Raw genomic sequence first — 22,472 nt, 5'->3', positions numbered from 1 at the left:
GATGGCTGTATGGCATCACTGACTCAATGGACGTGAGTCTGGGTGAACTCTGGGAGTTGGTGATGGACAGGGAGGTCTGGTGTGCTTCGATTCATGGGGTTGCAAAGAGTCGGACACAACTGAGCGACTGAACTGAACTAAACTGAGGCTCCTCTGTCCATGGTATTCTCCAGGCAAGAATATTGGAATGGGTTGCCGTTTCCTTCTCCAGGGGATCTTCCTGACCTAGGGATCGAACCTGGGTTTCCTCCACTGGCAGGTGGATTCTTTACCACTGAGCCACCAGGGAAATACTTTTCTGATCTGGTGGAAATACGTGTCGAAGTTTGAGCTTCAGCTGCTAGGTCTGTTGATAAAATAAAATGGTGTGATCTTTGATGAGGGTTTGTGACACATTTGATTTTTATAATAAGAAAGAAAGTGACACTGCCTAAGGCATTCAGTGGATTACAAGTAAGATGTGTGGTTCTGGCAGACAAGTGAGTGGAAGCTGGTAGTGTCTTTAAGCATTGTTTGTTGAGTTACAGTAAGAGAACTCAGACCACTGGGAATTTTTATACCATGGCACCTGAGAGGCAAAAATGACACAGGATCCTCTCCTTTTAGGCTGGGGATGGTGCAAAAAAAAAAAAAAAGAAAAGAAAAAAAAGAAAAAAGAAAATCACAACAAATGTTCCTCCCTTATCCTTGTCAGAGACTTTGTGTATTTAGCTGAACCATGACATGAATATACTCATGTACCACTCAGTACATTGTTCTGAAGCTAGATAGATTCAGAGGGATGGTGAATGTCATTTCAGTTTTTACATTTATTTATATTATTTTTGGCCGCACTGGGTCTTTGTTGCTTTGCACGGGCTTTCTCTAGTTGTGGTGAGCAGGGCTACTCTTCGCTGGCTGCTCCAGCTTCTCATTTCGGTGGCTTCCCTCGTTGCAGAGTGGGGCTCTAGGCATGCCGGCTTCAGTAGTTACAGCACTCGGGCTTAGTTGTGGAATCTTCCTGGACCAAGAATCGAACCCATATCCCTTGTATTGGCAGGCAGATTTTTATTCACTGCGCCACCAGGAAAGTCCTATTTTAGCTTTTAAACAGTTGAAGTTTTGCATCTAGTAATTTGGTGATTGCATTAACAGTGCAGACCTATGCAGTTCCAGACTCAATCAGGTCTTTGAACCAATTTCAGTCTTGGATAAACATATAGAATACTAAAATGTTACTTCCTTTCACTGTCTACCTCATCCCTGGCCTGCTTTCCCCCCACGCACTGTAAGCTAAAGAAAACCGGCTTTGAATCAAATCAAATGTCTACTGATACATTCTGTAGAATTCCTACCAGACTCTTAGGACTGGGTGAGAGATTTAGGATTTACCTGCTCCTAGTGCCTCCAGGACTGGGTGAAAGATTCAGGATTTACCTGCTCCTGGTACCTAAGTCATCCTAGAGAGAAATGATTTCCTTCTTGTTCAAGATCAAAGAAGGGGAACTGGTCTTATTCCATCTGGTAATCTGCTGGAAAATGTCCATCATTCTTGCAGTCACCTTACGTTCATCATCTGGAATACGGTACATAATCTGTAATTCTTGTCGATGACAGTGGGGAGTTAGGTAAGAGCCCACTTCTCAAGGACTTGATCTGAATATTTTATACTTAGTGCTGGATATTTTACACTGAAATGCCAGTAGAAAATGCCAGCTCCAGGACAGCTTTCTGTCTATCAGTGAGGGTTGCTATGACTTTAGAGTCAGAATGTTTTTATAAAAGCCTAGTGTTGGAGGGTTAGAGTGGACAGAATTCACCAACTTCTTTCTCATGTGAATTGTCTCCACACTCCTCTGTCTTGGACTCAGGTTGATGTGATGGCAGCAGGTCATCTCAGGCCTTTAGTCCTTTTTCTTTTTTTGAGGTTACCTGAGAAGTCAGGATCATTCCAAGATCAGACAAGCAGGATCTGGTGATTGTCTGTCTTCTTTTTTTGATGTTGCACAAGACCTTCACAGAAGTCTTGATGGGATCTTAGCCCTACTCCTCTTCCCCACCCCTGACATGAGCTGGGAAAGAGATGAGCCTCTGAAGAACAGATGCATTCTCCTCCAGGGCATCACTCTTCTGCAGCAGGCCAGATCAAGCATCATTTTTCAGTGTCCAGCACGTGGTGAAAATCATCAAGAGTGACTGCCCTTGGAAGAATTTTGGTATCAGGCTCTCTCTTTACCAGTGTTCTGCCAAGCACAACGCTTAATCACTCGGTAGGACATTGGAGAAATGAATATGTGAAGATCTTTAGGAATGGAAGTCAGGTCAGGACACTGGGACTTTTTTTTTTTCCAAGATTGCTTATCTGTAAACAGGGACTTTCTGGCTTCAAGGTTATCTTTTAGAAAGTGAAGCTTACCTTAGATGAATCCTCAGGCAACTGGGACTGGACTGATTATGATCAGACTTGCGAAAGTTGACCTGTAACCATGGTTTCAGCATCTGACACCAGGGGCAAGAAAGGAGCACTGATGCATTTGTTTGTTTAAGAAGTGCCTCAGGAGCAGGGGATTGGAGACAGATCACATCTCCCTGTGGTACCCACGATGCTGGTCTCACAGGTGAGGCACAGCTGGTAGTTATGGTGGCAAGTTAAATGTTTTCAAAAGTAGCTGGTAAAGTTACCTGTGCCTTGTGTTGGCCTAGGTGAATCCAAGAGACTGTTTCTACAGTTTAATGCTACTCACTCACTTTTTTTTTTCCTTGCTCATTTCTTGTTGAGCCTATCGCAACAGCTGAGTGAGAAAGTTCAGCAAGGGTGTGTTGAGTTTAGTTGCTCCCCCCATCGCTGTGTTTGAAGGTGCTGTTTATAAAGGATGGTTGTAAATTGCTTGAAGATTCAGTTATATAAGTCACAAAATAAAACATTCTGGCTTCGATAACAGTTGATTAGAATTTGAAATCAAAGTTTCATCCTTTCCTTCTCTTTTGATCATATGAAGTATCTTTTTTGTGTGTAATTCTGTTTTATTTTATTCCATGAATTTATTGTTTTTGCAATTAAATAATGATAATAAACCTATACTTCTAGGTAGGATTAGATAGTACACTTATCCTAAAATACTTTTCAAATTCTTTGTCAAAATGTTTAGTCTGTAAAATGTATTAATGAGAGAAAAGAAATTGAGAAGAAATTATGGCACAGGTTCCCTTTAAGATGAAATAATACTTCAACATATAGTTACAATTTATCAGGGGAAAATTTTTAAGGTATTACTTTCTTGTTAAAAACCGCCTAATAAGTATACATTATATTCTGCATCTTTCACTTACTGTGTAAGTAAGTGAAACTGTTATTTACCACTGAATGTCAATTTCCTCAAAACTCCATAAAATATGCCTAATGATATCTGTAAAGTTTGTTGGCAGAATTTTTTAAACATATTTTAAAATCATATGAAATATCTTAAACACTGAGTTACAATTTGATTAAATGAACAAGGAACCATGAGAAAATATTTGACAAATAGATTACATCTATTTATCTGCCTATACACACATATGTGGATATATATATATCTATACAGATATTTGCAAATTTGTAGCAAACTATTATTTGAAGCATGCAAAGTCTGGACTTTGTTTTGATTCTGTGAAAACGCATACATTTAGAATTCAACCTGAAGACAAAAAAAATTTTAAATTTTCTCTAAATATCTTCTGTTTTCACTATCTTTCTATTTTAGCAATGTGATGATAACATGTAAAACAAGTTTGAGTAAAAGAAAGATTTAGTTTTAATAATCACATAAAAAGCAATTATATGACAGAGTTACAGTGACCATCTTTACATGTTAAGCAGTTGGTCAGCTTTTACAAGATTAATTTTGACAGGAATACAGGGAAGGTACTTTTTAGATGAATCAGTGGCTTTGATCAGCCTGTTATGTGGACAGCGCGTCTCACTCTTCATGGTAGGTTAGATGAACCTTGGCTGTTCCTACTGACAGATTATCTGTTGTAACAAACCCCTGGAGATAACACGTGTATTCACATGCCAAGTTCTACAGGCTGTGCAGTTTCAGGAAACTGAAGCACACTGTGTAACCGCTTTTGAGAAAATTGTATTCCCATTGCTTGTTTTGTATAGAAGAAAGAAGGGAGATGAAATAGAAGCAGAAAGAAATAAGAGACTTAAAAAATAACACAGGTCTCTCTCTGTCTCTAACAGTCTCCTGCAGACAGATCTCAGAAGATTCATGCTGGTGATGAAGTCATTCAGGTTAATCAGCAAACTGTGGTGAGTTTGTTCGTTGAAGCTTCAGACTTCATCTTCCCCTTCTAGAACTTCTAAACCATTTTGCTTGCATTTTAAAAATTTGCAGTTTATATCCAGCTTTCCATAATTTTAAGCAGTGCTAGAATGAACAGATTTGTATCTGCCTATTTGCTCGTAGCTGATTTCCTTTAGATGAATTCAAGGAAATTTGAATTCCTTGAACTCAAATAGGCTTGAGTTTTCATTATTCATGAGTAAGTCCCCTCTCCTCATTGTCTTTCTTTGAAGGTGGGATGGCAGCTAAAAAATCTGGTGAGAAAGTTGAGAGAGAATCCTACTGGAGTTGTGTTACTGCTTAAGAAGCGCCCCACGAGTTCCTTCAACTTCACTCCTGCCCCCCTGAAAAACCTACGGTGGAGGCCGCCCCTGGTGCAGGTACAGTTATTGGTTGAAAGCCTTTCTTTGACATTAAAAAAAAAAAAAAAGATTATGGTTTGATTGGTTTCGGGAGTGTATGGATTATCTGTGTACAGATAATTATTCTGTAATCCCGTATGTTCAGGTGCTCAGTCGCTCAGTCGTGTCCGGCTCTTTGTGACTCCATAGACTGTAACCAGCCAGTCTTCTCTGTCAGTTGGATTTCCCAGGCAGGAATGCTGGAGCAGATTGCCATTTTCTCCTCCAGGGGATCTTCCCGACCGAGGGACCGAACTCTCATCTCCTGCGTTGGCAGGTAGATTCTTTACCACTGCGCCACCTGGGAAGCCCATCCAATAATCCTACTTCCATGAGAACAGACTTGCTGGATTTGCGCTGACTTACGTGGCAGCCACTAGCCACCTGTGACTGTTTCAATAGTTAAAATGAAAGCTTCAGTTCCTCTGTCTCACCGGCCACATTTCAGGTGCTGGGTAGCCACTTGTGGCGAGTGTCTGTCATCCCTGCAGATGGTTCCTTCCAGCCCTTTTCCTCTCTCCTTTCAAACAGACAGTCCCATAAAGGAATCCAGTTTGAACGCTGATCTGAGAGAGACCGCCTGGGGTAGAGTCCTCAACAGTGGTTTATCAAGACAGAGGTAGGGACTGTGAGACCAACCCACCAGGCAGGGACTGTCACTCCTTTGTTTAGATTTAGTAGTCCTGGATGATAATAAAAAGCAGACTGGCTTTTAGTTTTATTATTTTAATTCTCTACAGACAATGCTTACACTTGCTTATACTTGGGGTGGACATGCACCCCACCAACCCTCTCCTTATATCATCGGTTCTTTGTGTTTAATTTCTAAACCATGAAAGAAAAGCAGCATACTTTAAAATTCTTTTATAAGATTGAGATTGCCACTTATGTGTAACTCTCTGTGATTTTCCTGTCCATCTTCAAATGGAAGAAGTGGCGGTACCTCACGCTATCAATGGATGTTTCATGATGCACAGAGGGCTGAAAATCTGTCTGTGTGTGTACCTTAGGGGGGCGGGGGACCCATAAAAATAAAGAACAGGATGTGGACAGTGGAGCCAGGAGGGGCACCTAATTAAAGCCACTTCTTAAATAAAAGGGGAACGTATCAATCACACTCCAGCAGCTTCTGTTTGCTTAGGTTCAGTTCAGTTGCTCAGTCGTGCCCGACTCTTTGCGACCCCATGGACTGCAGCACGCCAGCCTTCCCTGTTGTTCTCTTTGCATCACTCAGTATACAGGGCACCCTCTTTCAATACTTCTGGAATTCTCAGAATGTGTTACTTAACACAGAAGAGGTCTTACTTTACCATCTGTAGTTGATGGAGGGCTTCCTGCCAGCCAGCTCTGCCAGCTCCTTGGTGCAGGGGGGTGAATGTTGGGTTCTGAGGAAGGGGCGGTAGGCATGGACAGGTGAGCGAAAGCACCTCTTCCCGAGGAGGTGGGAGCCTGGAAAACTCGGTGGGATTTCATAGGCAGATGGGAGGCTCTTGGAGTAGATGAACGCTGTTCACACAGCCACCAAGGGAGGATACAGAGCCATCAGGGCAGGTGGTGCCCAGATAGGATTTCCTGGAGGCAGAGAGCGTGGTAGACGTTCTTGTGAAATGATTTAGGCCATGTACTTCCCATAAAACTTGGCAGGGAGGAAGGGAGGCAGAAGAAGGAGGGGAAGCCCGCAAGGTGATGTCTCAGGTAGAGTCTAGTCTTGGGCTGTTACCCAGGTGTAACCACACAACACAGGCTCTGGCCGCTGTACTCAGGGGTGTCTGCTGTCGGCTGAGGGCAATTCTATGGAGCAGAGGGTGACTGTGAGCTTTTAGCAATAGATACTCGCAGCAGCTGGGTTCACTGGCTAACCAGAGGGTCTCTGGGTGAACATCACAGCTCTCCGGCACGAATAAATTATCCAGACTCTAGGGCAGAGGGTGGGAGAGAAAGCTGGACCAGTGGGCTGGGCTGGACAGGTGGGTACAGAGTTCTAGGCTAGGGAGCACGGACCTCATCCCACAGGTAATGTCAACAGGTTTCTACACCAGTGTCTGGGTTGGTTTGCTATGGCCACCATAACAAAGTATCAGCTACTGGGTCACTGAAATGAAAGTGTATTCCTTCAGAAGTCTGGGGACTGGTGATCTGAGAGCAAGGTTGGCTTCTTGTGACATCTCTTTCCTTGGCTTGCAGGTGGCCCTCTTCTCCTCGTGTCTTCATGTGGCCTTTGCTCTGTATGTTGTTATCGTTCAGTCGCTAAGTTGTGCCTGACTCTTTGTGACCCCATGGACTGCAGCACTCCAGGCTTCCCTGTCCTTTACTGTCTCCCAGAGTTGGCTCAAACTCATGTTCATTGGGTCGATGATGCCATCCCACCAGCTCATCCTCTGTTGCCCCCTTCTCCTCCTGCCCTCAGTCTTTCCCAGCATCAGGATCATTTCCAATGAGTTGGCTCTTCACATTAAGTGGCCAGAGTATTGGAGCTTGCTCTGTATGTCTGTGTCCTAATCACTTCTTCTTACAGGGATACCAGTCAGGCTGGATTGGGGCCCACTCATGTGATTATTTTAAATTAAACATATCTTTAAAGACTTCAAGTACAGTCACATTCTGAGCTACTAGGGGTTCAGGGGACACAGTTTAGCCCATGACACTATCTGAACTTGAAACAGCAGGTGGGAGGTGTTACATGTCTGCTGTTGTTTTTGTTTTTTAGTTGCTAAGTCATGTCTGACTCTTTTGTGACCCCCATGGACTGTAGCCCACCAGGCTCCTCTGTCCATGGATTTCCCAAGCAAGAATACTGGAGGGTGTTGCAATTTCCTTCTCCAGGTTTCTTCCTGACCCAGGAATCGAACTTTCATCTCCTGCGCGGGCAGGAGGCTTTTTACCACTGAGCCACCTGGATTCTGGGTGAGGCTGGAATAGGGGCGATTCTGTGAAAGACTAACTCAAGAGATCTTTTGGAAGAAGTATCAAGAGGACTCACAAAACAGAGGACGGGGGTCCAGAACTGAACTCCTTGCCTCCAAATCCAATCTCTGCCTCATCTTAGCTGTGAGACCTCAGACAAGTAGTTAGTATTTCTGAATCTCAATTCTAATTATTCATAGTGACCTTTAGAAAAGTCTTTGGGTTAGGGCTAGGCAGGCAGGGAAAGTGAGAAGCAGATGTGAAATGTGGCAGTGACCTTGTGTGGTGATACCAGTGACAGAAATCATACAGTCAGAAAAGAACCATCTAGGAGGCAGAGATGGCAGGTCTTCTGATCATCACTGAGTTTGAAATGACAGAGGAAAAATCAGGTGGATGTGTTCAGAAGGAAAGCAAACATTATTTCTAAGTATTGGCTAGAGTTATTTCCTTGACCTCTGGAAATTCACTTAAAAAGGGACATGCTTCCTTTTTCCTTTGTCTACCTTCCTGTCAAGTTCCACTCACTGTGCAGTTTGGGGGGAGAGATGAAGGTGAGGAATGAAACATGTAGCTTCACTTCTGACCCAGCTAGAGAACAGCCATCAAAATGCAGAGGCTGGGGACTTCCTGGTGGTCCAGGGGCTGAGAATCTGCCTTCCAATGCAGGGGACCCAGGTTTGATCCCTGGTTGGGGAACTTAGATCCCACATGCCATGGGAAAACCAAGCCCCCAACTCAAGAGTCTGCTGCTTCTGCTGCTAAGTCACTTCAGTTGTGTCCAACTCTATGCGACCCCATAGACGGCAGCCTACCAGGCTCCTCTGTCCACAGGATTCTCCAGGCAAGAATACTGGAGTGGGTTGCCATTTCCTTCTCCAGTTTAATCGCTAAGTCACGTCTAACTCTTTGGAGCCCCATGGACCATAGTCCCCTGGGCCCCTCTGTCCATGGGATTTCCCAGGCAAGAATACTGGAGTGGGTTGCCATTTCCTTCTCCAGTTTAATCGCTAAGTCATGTCTAACTCTTTGGAACCCCATGGACCATAGCTCCCTGGGCCTCTCTGTCCATGGGATTTCCCAGGCAAGAATACTGGAGTGGGTTGCCATTTCCTTCTCCCAACTCAAGAGCCTATGTGTCACAAACTACAGAACCCACACCCTCTGGAGCCTGTGTGTCCGTGAACACAATTAGAGAGAAGCCCGCACACTGCAGCAAAGATCCCTTGTGCCTCGGCTAAGACTTGATGCAGCCAAAAACAAAATTCAGAGGCTGTTTTATAGCTTAGTATCCTGGCGCTGAGTCCAGGATTTTCTCAGAACAAGAACTCTGGTAGACCAGTACTCCGTACACTTTCTCAGCCCCCATCCTGGGCTTTGCCCCCTGTGTTGTTCTTCAGGGGTCTGTATGCCTGGGTGCCCACCTCTGCTGGGAGGGAGCATCTCTAGTTCTTGTCTGTATCATTAATGTTGTTACTAGAAAGATATTCATTGCTCTGTTTTTAGGCCACCACCCTGGTAAACGAAGGTTATTGGTTTAGAAGTAACGATCAGTGTTGGAGTTTAGGGAAATACCTGCTCTGGGGAAATGCCCCAGTTTCCTTCTACTTCTGTTTGTGGAGAGCCTGGATCCCGGGCCTCGTGTCTTCAGACGTTGTCCAAGATGTTCTGGCTGAGATGTGGATCCGTTCCTTGGTGCAGAGAGCTCACAGGCTGTGTCTTAGGCACTGACGTATATATGCTTGGGGAGTCTGTTTCCCTGAGCCTCAACGTCCTCCCCCAAATGGGGCTGTCGCTCTGTGAGCACCGCTACTCCCATCCTGCCGAGCCTCAGACTCCATTTCACACTCTCACTTCCAGGAGGGTCTCCAGCAATCATCACCTGGGCCAGACAGGGCTTCGGTGTCTCTCCCTGTCTCCCCAGGGCCTAGCACAGACCTCACATGGTGCTTCCCCCTGGTCTTCCCCAGATATCTTCGTGCCTTGATTCAGATTTCCCTGCTGTTGTTCCTTTTGTTATTGTTTAGTTGCTAAGTCATGTCTGACTCTTTGCAACTTCATGGACTGTAGCTCAGCAGTCTCCTCTGTCCATGGATTTCCCAGGCAAAAATTTTGGAGTGGGTTGCCATGTCCTTCTCACTGTTCTTTTACCAACCAGAAAGGACTGATCGTCGCTGTTAGACTATAGGAGAGATAGGATTGAAGGTCTCACAAGATTTTAAAAAAATAGGTCCCCTGAGACCAATAACATGATTAAAATGAAGCCATGTGAATTTTAAATTTAAAAACTTAGCTCATGAATACTCAGACAGCATAAGGTTGTGTACTTACTGTGTGATGAGCCTGTGCTAAAGCCCGTTACATGTATTACCACACTTAATTCACACAGCTGCCCTTTGTTGCTACCGTGTGTGTATGTGTGTGTGTGTGTGTGTGCATGTACACACTCAGTCACTGAGTCATGTCCGACTCTTTGTGACCCTGTGGACTGTAGCCTGCCAGTTTCCTCTGTCCATGGGAGTTTTATGCTTGTTCCCGTTTATTCCCATTCTGTAGATAAGGCACAGAGAAGTTGAGTGATTTGCCTGGAGACACACAGCGAATCAGAGGTATAACCAGGATTGCACCCAGAGAGTCTGAGTTCCAAGGCCACACTCCTAGTCAGTGGTAGTGTTGTTAGTGATTAGAAAGTGAAAGAAAGAAAGTGAAGTCGCTCAGTCATGTCCGACTCTTTGCGATCCCACGGACTGTAGCCTACCAGGCTTCTCCGTCCATTTCCTTCTCCAGGGGATCTTCCCGACCCAGGGATCGAACCCGAGTCTCCCGCGTTGGAGGCAGATGCTTTAACCTCTGAGCCACCAGGGAAGCCCTGTCAGTGATTAGTGTGAACTAACTCATTCTGTCCTCACCGCAGTCCTATGTGAGAGGTACTGTCAATATGATTGCTTTTCAGAGGAGGAAGCTGAGGATTAGGAGTTTAGGTGCTTTGCTCAGAGCTAGAATTCCAACCTCCTGGTCACCTGACTCCCAGGCCTCTGATTCTCACAATGCATCTAGCCTTTCAAAACTCTTGGTAAATGGTTTATACATACCGTGGAATATTAGTCATAGAAAAGAATAAACTAATGTCATCTGCAGCAACATGGATGGACCTAGGGATTATCATACTAAGTGAAGTAAGTCAGACACATATCATACGATATCACTTCAATCTGGAGTCTGAAAAATGATACAAATGAACTTATTTACAGAACGTAAACTCACAGGCAGAAAATGAATTTATGGTCACCAAAGGGGGAAGGGCAGGAGGGATAAATTAGTAATTTGGGATTAAACATATATACACTAATATACATAAAATAACCAACAAGGACCTACTGTGTAGCACAGGGAGTGATATTCAATATCTTGTAATAGCCTGTAATGGAAAAGCATCTGAAAAGAAATATAGTCAGTTACACATATATACATGTGTATAACTGAATCACTTTGTTGTACACCTGAAAGTGAGACAACATTGTAAATCAACCATATTAAAAAACAAAGATATTGTGAGTGTCTCAAAGAAGAATATATGTTGAATGTTGCTAGTAGCTGCAAACATGCAAATGACCCAGGACCCTGTTTACCCAGAGGCTGGGGTTGGTTTTGCGGAGAATGATCTCTGAGTTCACCTCCACGCTTTTACACTTGCTCCCTTTCAGACCTCGCCTCCCACCACGACCACCCAGTCCCCAGACAGCACGATGGATGCCTCACTGAAGAAGGAGAAGCCAGCCATCCTGGACCTTTACATTCCTCCCCCACCAAGTGTTCCCTACTCGCCCCGGTGAGTCTGTGCCCATTTTCATGGTGTGCTCGTCTCCTGGGCCTGGAGATGCTGCTGGTGGTGGGAAGACCACGAGCATCTCAAGAGGAGGCTGAGGCTCGAATCCACTGTCAGAAAGCATCGACCTGAGTGTCGGGGTCAGGAATGGGTGAAGGGTTCAGAAAAGTATAGACTTCTGGTTACAGGCCGAGTCCTGGGAATGGACTGTTGGGGTCAACAGCATGGTGACTGTTGCTAATGATACCGTGTTGTGTATTTTCAAAGTTGCAAAGGGACTAGATCTTAAAAGTTCTCGTCAGGAGAAAGAAGGAATTAGTCACTGTGTGGGGTGATGGATGTTATCTAAGCTTATTGTGGTGATCATTTTGTAATATATACATAAATCATTATGTTGCACATCTGAAATGAATACGACATTATATGTCAATTATATCTCAGAGAAACTAGGGGAAGGAAGTATAATTCTTAAAGGGCAAGTGTAGGGATAGATCCAGTTTTATGGACCTTGAAGCCAGACAGTTTGATGGGGAGGAGGGTGCTCCTTAAAGCATGTGCTTTGGGGTCATGTCATTTTCATTCTTCACTGGGTAACAGAATGGGCTGTTTTGGGGTTCCCCGAAGCTGAAGTTTCATTAACTACATGGTAAACTTATCTCTGGGGAGGAAGATAATAAATATTTCTGTGAGATCAAAGTTAGTTTTATCTTGTTGAGAGAGATATGTGTTCTTCATAGGAGTTAAAAAATGTGAAAACAGGTGTGAATGGGCTGTATTTGTGCGTCCATATATGTTTATGTGTATATATCTGTTATGAATTCTTAAAGATCATTGCTTTCTTAATGGCTATTTTAAATGTTTATGGTGAAGTGAGGATGGTCACGCTAGATGTTATATAGGGGGTGATTGAGGTATGAAATACAGGCTTATTTATACCATCTGACATATTTACATATGCTAGTAAAACTAGAGAATCTGGCTCATTTATTCAACATATATTTCCTGAGAATTGGGCCTGATTTACCATCTTATGCAAAACAGATGTAGTTCTTGCCCCTAGAGAACTGCCAGTGTCTTAGTCAACTGTTCAAGAATAAATTGAGAAATACGTAATCATGCTATAATATTTCATAAGATAAAAGTTTGGACTGAACCTGTAGTGATGTTTCACTTTATATTGGAGTTTTTAATTTGTTTTTTGTTTTAAGCTGAACTCTTTGCATCCACTGTGTTTCTTTCCTGGGCACAAAAAAGAAGTAACATCGTTTTCCTCTTCCTTGAGTCTTGGTTTGCCCAAAACTTATTACAGCAGGTGCAGCAGTGACCTCAGTGATCAGGGCATTCGGGTTGGAGGATAAGACTCTTCCCCATATCTATAGACCAGAGTTCCTGTGGTTGTGGGATTTTAAGTGTGTTTAAAACTGTAAGGAGCTGTTTGTTGCTTCTGCCTGTGGGGAGCAGAGGGTTTCACTGATGACCAGCATGTGGGCTATTCTGTCAGAAACTGTAGGGAGGATCACCCCGACACCCCTAATCCTGAATATTCTTGCCTGAGTCTCAGTGAGGGGATCTCAAGAGCCATGGCAAGAAGAAGACTACGCACAGAGTAAAGGCAAAAGGGAACTGGGCTCTTAATGTATTTGGGAGAAGACATATGGGGACACATACATACTGAAAGACACCGTCAAAAAGCATATTTTATTAGGAATGAAACATGCAAATGGTCGCAGAGAACAAGTGGTGAGTGTGGAAAACGTTGCAAATGGGGAAGCTGTATTCCAGGTTTAAGAGTATAGAAGGGGACAGATTCGTGGTGGCATTGGGGGGCGGGGGAGGTACAGGTAGCGGACTCACTGGCAAAACCAGTAGGCCAGGCTGATCTTTAGACTATTTGGACTTAGTAGACTCTGTATTTATATAGTCATTTTGCAATGATCCCCTAATAGAATTTACTAAATGCAAAAAGTGAACCAGCTGGTAACTTGGACTCAACTAAAGTTAATTTTATAAGTCTTAGTATAAGCTGGCATTCAGAAAGAATTAAGTTGCAGGCAGGGGTCCAATTTTTGCTGATTTTCTGTACTTAGTTCAGAAAATAGACAGTTTCCATCGGTCACTATAAAGGCCCCTTTGTATTTTTTGACATAATTTTCAAATCTAACAACTGCCGTTATACTTCAAGTGTCCTCTTTGCTTGATCTTGGCAAAGATACTAATCTTGGCATGAGAAAAAAGGTTTGGTCATATCTTTACTTGTGGTGTCTGTAGTAAATAGGAGATTCAGTTCTACTATAGGATAGGTGTACAGGGAAACCAAAGCTAGCTTTTCAAAGGTATATTTGTATCCTTTAAACTATATATATGAAAAAGTCTCATTTCCCCTTATTTAGTAGGATCATGATATTTACTTTTATTTAATAGGATCTCTATGTATTTGAGAAGCAGCTGTGCTTGAAAAAGTATTGCTCTTTCGTCCAGAGGGAAAGGAGAATATAAGTTGTCTTCCTTGTGCTGGCATTAGGATGCCTCTTATAATTCTTTTGTTTGAGAGGATCTTCGTAAGCAACTTAATTATTGCCTTCCATCCTGCAGGGAAGAGAATGGGGGTTCTGTTTATGGATTCAGTAAATGTAAACAGCCACAGCCTGGTCCTAAGGGTTCCGAGTCCCCTAATTCCTTCCTGGACCAGGAAAGCCGGAGACGGAGATTCACCATTGCGGATTCTGATCAGCTGCCTGGCTATTCCGTGGAAACCAATATTCTGCCCGCAAAAATGAGAGAGAAAACGCCATCTTATGGTACGCAGCTGGGTGTTTGTTCTCTTCCCCTCCCCCTTCCTTATTTGGAACTGTTGGATGAATTTGGCAGACTTGAAGGGTAATCTGAGGAAAACATAAACCTCAATGAAATTCTAAGTATGAGACCTTTATTCATCTCTCCAAAGCCAAGGCTGGTTGAGTCATCACACGGCCTGGCATCCAAGCCCAGTGGGGTGAGATCATGTTACGGTTTTAACTTTCAGTGCCTGCATTTCAACTTGCAGTTGCTTTGCTCCAGGAACCAACAGACTCAAGTTCAGCACACCTCTGTCCTCATGGCGTGCTGAGGAAAGCCACCGCTTTAATACACTTTTTCCTTATTTTAAACTAGGTTTTGCTTACGTTGCAGTGAGTGTGGTATTGGGGTGTGGGATGGTCTAGTTCTAAATAAAGTGTTCTCTGAAGTCCAGAAACTCTCAACTTCTCCTTTTTCTTCCCCTTCCTCTGAAGGCAAGCCCCGGCCTCTGTCGATGCCTGCGGACGCGAGCTGGATGGGCATCGTGGACCCTTTTGCTAGACCTCGAGGTCATGGGAGGAAAAGTAAGTTTAAGCAAATGGAAAAGCACCAAACAGAAAGCCCAGGCCTTCATCTCGGGCCTCTTCCTAAGTGTGCTCAGTGACCACAAAAGTCATCTTCCCATCTGCAACATCAGGGCTGCTGAAGGCCTCTAAGATTCTACCTGTGTCTTTGTCGTTTAGCTACTCAGTTATGTCTGACTCTGTGCAACCCCACGAATGGCAGCATGCCAGGCTTCCCTGTCCTTCACGGTCTCCGGGAGTTTGCTCAAACTCCTGGCCATTGAGTCGGTGAATCCTCGTTAGTGCTTGTAAATCTCCTAATTAGTTTCGTGTGCTTTACACTGGCTGTAGACATCGATGGTCCAATTTCTAAACAAGTAGAAATACCTTATTCATTAAACAATCCCATCCTCAATTTTTAGCTTTTCATTATTGGAGTCTGTCTTATTTTTGATGGACAGGCATAGCTTTTTTTCTTCCCCGTCCTTATATTAGAGAATAATTACTATTGGAAAAGAAACTTGTGTTTAATTTACCCTCTGTTCCAAGTTACTGATGATGATGCTTCTCTTAAGGGAAATGTGGACCCAGATTACATTTGATTGTCAGGACATCCTAACATTGATTTTGCAGTGCTGGAACAAAGAGCTGTTGAAAAGATAGACAGCAGGTAGGCCTGAGATAGTAAAAGGAAGAAGAAATAAATTCTGGTGCCTCAACTGCCAAAGTGCTCAACCCCTGACATTTCCCTAGGACTTGGTAAAGTTTGTCACCTAAGTAGCTGAATTACCTGGATGATACTAAATTGGAAAAAGGGAGAAGATGCCATCTAAGGTCTAAGACACCCTTAGCTGATGCGAAAAATCTGTGGAGCAGACAGCAGGGGGCAGGGCAGTCCTTTGTTTAGATCTGAAATGTCCACAGCCTTGTTGCCAGTCTTTTTTAGCCTTTGAAGCCCCAGATGTAGTCTTTTAATATTTGAGATACGGGGTGTAGGGGTTGGGAGTGTGAGGTTAGGAAAATGGAAAGATACCTGACCTCTATCCCACCTTCCACATTTTCCTGGTGTTATCATTTTAGAAGGAAAGTTATCTGCATAAAATAATGGATACTTCAGGAAAACAAAACAAAACATGACCTTTTTTTGGGGGAGACAACTCACATACCATAAAGCTCATCCTGTTAAAATGTACAATTCAGTGGGTTTTAGTATATTCATAGAGTTGTACTAATTCCAGAATATTCTGTTACCTCAACAAGAAAACTCTGTAAGCAGTCATTCCTCATTCCCACCTCCTTCAGCTCCTGGCAACCAAAAATCTACTCTCTGTCTCTTGATTTACTTACTTAATGGATTTCATATGAATAGACTCCTATGGGCGCTTTTGAAAAGTAACGTTTCCCCCCTTTGATTACAAAAGCAAAACAAATAGAAAATATGAGAAAACTTATCTGTAATCTGCTTCCCCAGCCTAGAAATAATCACGCTGCGTGTTTTGTATATCTTCTAATTGTTCCTATATTTACATATTATACACTTAGGAAAAATATGCAAAATATGTTCAGAAATACTAGGGAAGAGGAACATGCGCATTTTTTGTAATAGTTACATTAGTAATCTGTCCTATGGCAATGGTGGTGGTTTATTTGCAAAGTCCTGTGCAACTCTTCTATGACCCCATGGACTGTAGCCCACCAGTCTCCTCTGTCCATGGGATTTCCCAGGCAAGAATACTGGAGTGGGTTACCAATTCCCTCTCTAGGGGATCTTCCTGACCCAGGGATTGAACTTGCGTCTCCTGCATTGCAGGCAGATTCTTTACCATCTGAACCATTTATTCAGTCTGCTATGGTTGGACATTTAGGTTATTTCTGTTTTTTTCCTCTCAATTGTAAATAATGCTTCAAGAAACACCTTGTACATAGACCTTCCTATGCTTTTTTTTTTTTTTTTTGGCTGAAGCTCACAGCATGTGGGATCTTAGTTCCCTAACCAGGGATTGAACCTGTGACCCCTGCAGTGGAAGAGCAGAGTCTTAACCAGCGAAGTCCCAATCTGCGTACATTTTTAGAAGTGGAACTTTTTGATCAAAAGAAGGCTGCATGCTGCCAGGGTGCCCTGAATCTTACGATTCTGTTTGATTCTTACCTCCCCCACCCTGCTCCCCATCCCGGGGGGCTGACTTTTAGGGTAGGGATCATTCTTTCTTCTCCAGAAATGTCCCAAGCCTTGCAGAGCAGTAGAATCTTTGAACCCCACCCATTAAAAGTGGAGAGTGCCTGCCCTGCAGTCAGGGTGACAGGCAAAGGCACCCCACCTTCCTGAATATCCCTGAGGGATGCTCCTGCGTAAGAACTGTGGTTCCAAGGGCCGGTGCTCCAGGGTGCAGGTATTGAACAAGCACAGATATGGAAGGAGTGATAGCATTACAAGATTTTCTTTGTTTTCTGATCCCAAGTGCAATTATGAAAATCCTACACTGATTAAAAAGGGAAGGCTTACTGATTCTCCCCTTCCCCCTGTGTTACCTCTCAGAAAAGCAGCCTGAAGTGTGGGTGTCTTCCATTTCTGCTTTCTCAAAGCCCTGCGGGGTGGGCCCGGCCGCCTGGGGGACCTGGTAGCCCATCCTTGAGTGGAAGGCAGGGTGAGGTGTCTCAGGAGCAGGGCAAGTCTGAGCAGCGGGTGTGCGGATGATGGGTATTTTAATGGACTGCTTGTGGGCTTTATCCGATAACAGGTGAGGATGCCCTCTGCCGGTATTTCAGTAACGAGCGTATCCCTCCCATCCTCGAAGAAAGCTCCTCGCCCACGTACCGCTTCTCAAGGCCAGCGACTGAGAGGCAGCTGGTCCGAGGCGCAGACTACATCCGAGGCAGCAGGTGCTACATCAGTTCGGATCTCCACAGCAGCGCCACGATTCCGTTCCCGGAAGAAGGGACCAAAAAGAAAGCCGGCTCCTCGGCCGCCAAGTCCTCGTCTCCAGAACCGTCCCTGTTGGTCAGCTGGTTGACTCGCCTGAAACTCTTGACTCACTGAACCCCACGCTCCCTGGGGCCTCCTGGACTCCTGCTACCAAGTGCCTTGTTTTCTGTTGGCAATCTTGTTCTGATTTTCATCCACAGTATTATGTAGCTATCTTTTGCAATTTCATTGGGTTTCTTTTTTTTTTTTTTGCCAAGTTGTATATTGCACTTCTTGGAATTTTGAAGTCATTGGATGGGAATAAATCCAGAGAATCTTAGATCAGATGCTGACTTGTGGCGGCCAAAGGAGAGAAATGGGGAGAGTCTGCCCCCTGCCCCCCATTTTTTTTTCTTTTGCTTCCTTAAGAGTTAGAACACAGAGACACACTCTCTAAAGCAGAGCCTTGGCCAGGAATGGTATGATCATTACAGAGAACTGGGCCATTGTTCGTTTTGAGGGTGGAACTACGATTGGTGGCCGCTGTCACACAGATGTGTTGGGTTTTGGTCCAACCTCTTCACCTGAAAAAGCCAGTGGAGAAAAGTTTTGTTTTGATTTTTCAAGCTATATATACCACATGTGTACATGTAGCAGCCTTGACCTTGAAATAACACATGGGCAGCATCTGATGCTCTTTCAAAGCAGAGGTATAAATGTAGGCCTGTTACACTTGTTTAACGCCGTTTGCATAACAATCAGTGTAGGTCAGTTAATACAGAAACACGTGAAAAAATTTAGATAGGGCTTACTACACACAAAGTTTGTGGTTATTTGTAAGGGGTGTCATTGTTGATGATGTATATTATTGTCTTTAAGGGAAAAGAAGCTATAAGACTTGCTGACAGCCAAAGTCTCATTCAGAAAAATGAAGCAAGCATACTTAGGTTTGTGAGAGAGACATCAGTTTGCATTTTAACCTGGTCAGTGACTATCTTCCAGAAAAGAATGGACAGTTCTTCAAAACTGTACACATTTTGCTAATTAGAAACCTCTTGGAAAAATCTCACGGTCACTCATTTTCAACTAGCATATGGTATTTTGGAAAAGTGTGTCTGTGTATTAACTCTTGTTTAAACTGAATGTATGATACTTTGTTAGAATGGAAAAGTACTATCTTGTTAATTTAAGTGTTTTAAATATAGTTGTATATTTTTCTTACTCTTAGTCACATGTAATTGGTATATTTCTGTTTTGTGTCCTACAGGAAGCTAATGACAAAGTGTTCAAGATGTTTTCAGGTTTACCAGTGACCACCATGGCTGTTGCCACCGTGGGCATTATTGTTAAAAAAGAAAAAAATAAACCCTCTGAAGCAATTTTAGAATTTTATGGATTAGAAATGGGGTCATTGAGGGGCATGTGTGAAGTTTACATTTGGGGACTTTTCTGAGCTGTACCCCTGGACAAAGCTGGTATTTGTCTTGAATTGTCTGCTTTGCTGAACTGCCTGAAATCGGAGATTCCTTGGAGTTAGCAAACACCTTCCTTTTAAAATGCCTCTGTGCGACTGAGGGAGTTGGTGAGCTTCAGGGAACTGGCAATCACTTGCATATTTGTGTGAATGAATTCAGTCAGGCTGTTTTGGTGTCAACCAACCCCCAAAGGAACTGCAGTGAAGATATAGTTGTTTCATGGGGGTTACGGGGTTTGGCAAATGGAGGGAAATAGAAGAGGCTTGGAAGGTGTGATTCACTGGGTGCTTGACAATACAGTATAAGGGCAGAGTGGGGGTGGGGTGGTCTGGTAATCAGGGAACGGGTGACTAGGAGGACTGTGGAAAAGGGGGAGCGCTAGGCCCTGCCTTTGTGTTGGCTTGGCTGGCCTTAAGCGCAGACAGTAGGGGCAGGGGACAACTCTTCCTCTCACTCCTCAGCTTTAGGGGAGCTTTAGATCTCCTGAGTTATGAGTTCAATGGCTGTGGAGGTCTTAGCTGGAGGTCAGCGCCTTTGCTGTGGACTAAATGCCCTTTATGATCAAATGACCATCCTCAAGTGAATTTTCAGTGACCAACTCAAGTAGCTATACTAGACTGGTGTTTCCCAGACTGTTCCCTGAAGTTCTAAGATGGGGACTTTCTATCTCTACGTCTCTCTCTGCCAAACTGAATGTATCTGTTTTGTGGGGGTTATTATCATTTTGTTTTTCCTCTCTGAAAGTAAAGCAGTTGCCTCCTGGCCTGCAGACCATCAGTATTCCCACTTTTCAGTTTATTTCAGAGAACTCTTAGAGGTATTTATACTTAAACCTTTTTTATCCGCCTAAAGAGCTGGTAAGGACTTCCCTGGTGGTTCAGATGGTAAAGCATCTGTCTACAATGCGGAGACCCAGGTTCAATCCCTGGGTTGGGAAGATCCCCTGGAGAAGGAAATGGCAATCCACTCCAGGACTATTGCCTGGAAAATCCCATGGACAGAGGAGCCTGGTAGGCTACAGTCCATGGGGTCGCAAAGAGTCGGACACGACTGAGCGACTTCACTAAAGAGCTGGTATAAGTAAATCTCTGACACTTGAGCATATTGCTTTTTTGCCACCACAGGCATAAATGGAATGGCTATGCAGGCCTAATGAGGATGTTTCCAGCTGTTGAATATGTGGTTAGTACTTGTAGACAGTGTTAAGTCACTCAGTTATGTCTGACTCTGTGACCCCATGGACTGTAGCCCGCCAAACTCCTCTGTCCATGGAATTCTCTGGGCAAGAATATTGGAGTGGGTAGCCAATTCCTTCTACAAGGGAGCTTCCCGACCAGGGATTGAACCCAGGTCTCCTGCATTGCAGGCAGATTCTTTACTGTCTGAGTCACCAGACATTGATCACATTTTGCTTCCACCCTTATGAATAGAATCGCTGCATGATTTGCTGTGGGATGAGACTTCTGCCCAATTCTTCCTTGGAGGTTATACGGAAGGTGGGCACCTTGAAAAGGAAAAAACCTCCTCTTGGTATGGGTTTGGCCAATGACATCTGAGGGCTTCCCTGATGGTAAAGAATCTCCCTGCAATGCAAGAGACATGGGTTCGATCCTTGGGTTGGGAAGATCCCCTGGAGAACAGAAAGGCTATTCACTCCAGTATTCTGGCCTGGAGAATTCCATGGACTCTATAGTCCATGGGGTTCCAAAGAGTTGGACAGGACTGAGCAACTTTCACTTTCACTGACATTTGATTTCATTCACCTTTGTAGTTCCCCTGCTTGTGTGTGTGTGTGTGTGTGTGTGTGTGTTTTCCACTAAAAAGGCAGTTAGTCCATTTACTAGCATTAGGAGAGCATTCCTTTAAACAAAAGAAAGAACTCTGAACACTAAAATCTCACCCAGTCTATGAAAACTTGAGACCAAACTCTCCAGCGTCTGTACACAGCTTAATCATGAACAAGAGCAAGAAGTCGAGTTAAATAAATTAAACCAAACTGTCCTGCTACGAGGAAATGAAAACTAGGGGACTGCTTATGCCCTCCCAGCCGCCACCTCCAAAGTCCTCACTTTCACACTTCAGTGTTTCTGCTGTGAGAATGTTAACAATTCCCCTGTGCAGTACAAAACCGCTTCCCATTGTCTCTTAAGGCAGTAATTTAATTGCCAATCGCCAAAGGCTAAGAAAATTTCGTGGGAAAGGGGCATACCCTTTGGCTCTGTGTGTGATCTGTAGCTGAGTAGCCAAGTTCTTCAGACCCGACCACTGGCAGATACCCCATTTTTCGGGGAGAGCGCCGTTACAGAATCTCAGGCTTCGGAGCTTGGCTTCTCCATCTGTAACATGTAGGCCTGGAGAGGGAAGACCCTCTAAGCTTCGGGATCGAGGTCGTCATTATACTCCAGCAAGTGTCACACGAGACAGCCCAGGGGAGGTGAAGTCCCCCCAGGCTGAGCGTGACAAGGGTCGGTGGCCACGTGGCGGCCCACGCACACGTGGCCCTGCTCCAGGAATGCCACGGCGGCCTGGAGGTGCTTGTGCCACGCGCAGCTTGAGGAGCACGCTGGGCAGGGCAGAGGGTCGAGGCCGTGAGGACATCGCACGGTTCCCGCGACTCGCGCGGGCACGAAGCCGGCAGCAGAAGCACGCGAAACGCTTCAGGCGCCCGAGGATTGCGTAGGTGCCGTGCAAAGCTCGCGCCCCACCCCGCCCCACGGCTTCGAGCCTGCAGTTCTCTCGCAGGGGCAGCGACACCTTCGCAACACACGCAGCTCTTGGAGGTTGTGATCTCTGACCTCCCAGTTCAGGGAAGTTCAACTCCTTCAGCAGCTTCTGCTTTGCGGCACTTCAGTTTCTGAACAGTGATGCCAGCTGGTATCCTGCAGGACCCAAGGCCCTCCTGCTTGTGCTATTTAAAAAAATATGTTCGTGCTAATCACCTGGAAGGTGAGTATTTAAAAATCTGCTGATGAAAAACTGGCTTAAAGAGTACGCAAAGCAGGGCTTCCCTGATGGCTCGGACGGTAAAGATCATACAAAGCTGGTTTCTGATGTTTTGTCACATATGTGGAAGACCTTGCGTGATGAATCAAGCCCAGGAGGACCTTAATGCAAGTTTACTGATACCTAAAGGGACTCATAGGGCTTCCCTCATAGCTCAGTTGGTAAAGAATCTGCCTGCAATGCAGGAGACTTGGGTTCGATTCCTGGGTGGAGAAGATCCCCTGGAGAAGGAAATGGCAAGCCACTCCAGGCTTCTTGCCTGAAGAATCCCATGAACAGAGGACTCTGGCGGGCTACAGTCTGTGGGGTTGCA

The 22,472-nt window shown here is 44.5% G+C and overlaps 1 protein-coding gene across 5 annotated transcripts in view; it reads left to right on the top strand.

Annotated features, from left to right (window-relative positions):
- The window catches only part of CNKSR3 (CNKSR family member 3), a 105,922-nt gene extending 86,862 nt beyond the window's left edge, over positions 1-19,060 (top strand). For 4 of the 5 annotated variants that reach the window (XM_069598746.1, XM_069598747.1, XM_069598749.1 and 1 more), the window contains exons 8-13: positions 4,208-4,276; positions 4,544-4,690; positions 11,320-11,444; positions 14,034-14,239; positions 14,711-14,800; positions 17,518-19,060. In XM_069598746.1, coding sequence (XP_069454847.1) covers positions 4,208-4,276; positions 4,544-4,690; positions 11,320-11,444; positions 14,034-14,239; positions 14,711-14,800; positions 17,518-17,816 — 936 coding nt within the window. In that variant the 3' untranslated portion in view covers positions 17,817-19,060. The remainder of the gene's footprint in view (positions 1-4,207; positions 4,277-4,543; positions 4,691-11,319; positions 11,445-14,033; positions 14,240-14,710; positions 14,801-17,517) is intronic. The other variant, XM_069598750.1, reaches the window with a different exon arrangement.
- Positions 19,061-22,472: the final 3,412 nt, after the last annotated feature.

This window comes from Ovis canadensis, chromosome 8 (assembly GCF_042477335.2).
Source record: "Ovis canadensis isolate MfBH-ARS-UI-01 breed Bighorn chromosome 8, ARS-UI_OviCan_v2, whole genome shotgun sequence".
In the NCBI taxonomy this organism is placed as follows: Eukaryota; Metazoa; Chordata; class Mammalia; order Artiodactyla; family Bovidae; genus Ovis; species Ovis canadensis.
The sequence above is the reverse complement of the archived record's forward strand: the minus strand, read 5'-3'. Positions and strand labels throughout refer to the sequence as shown.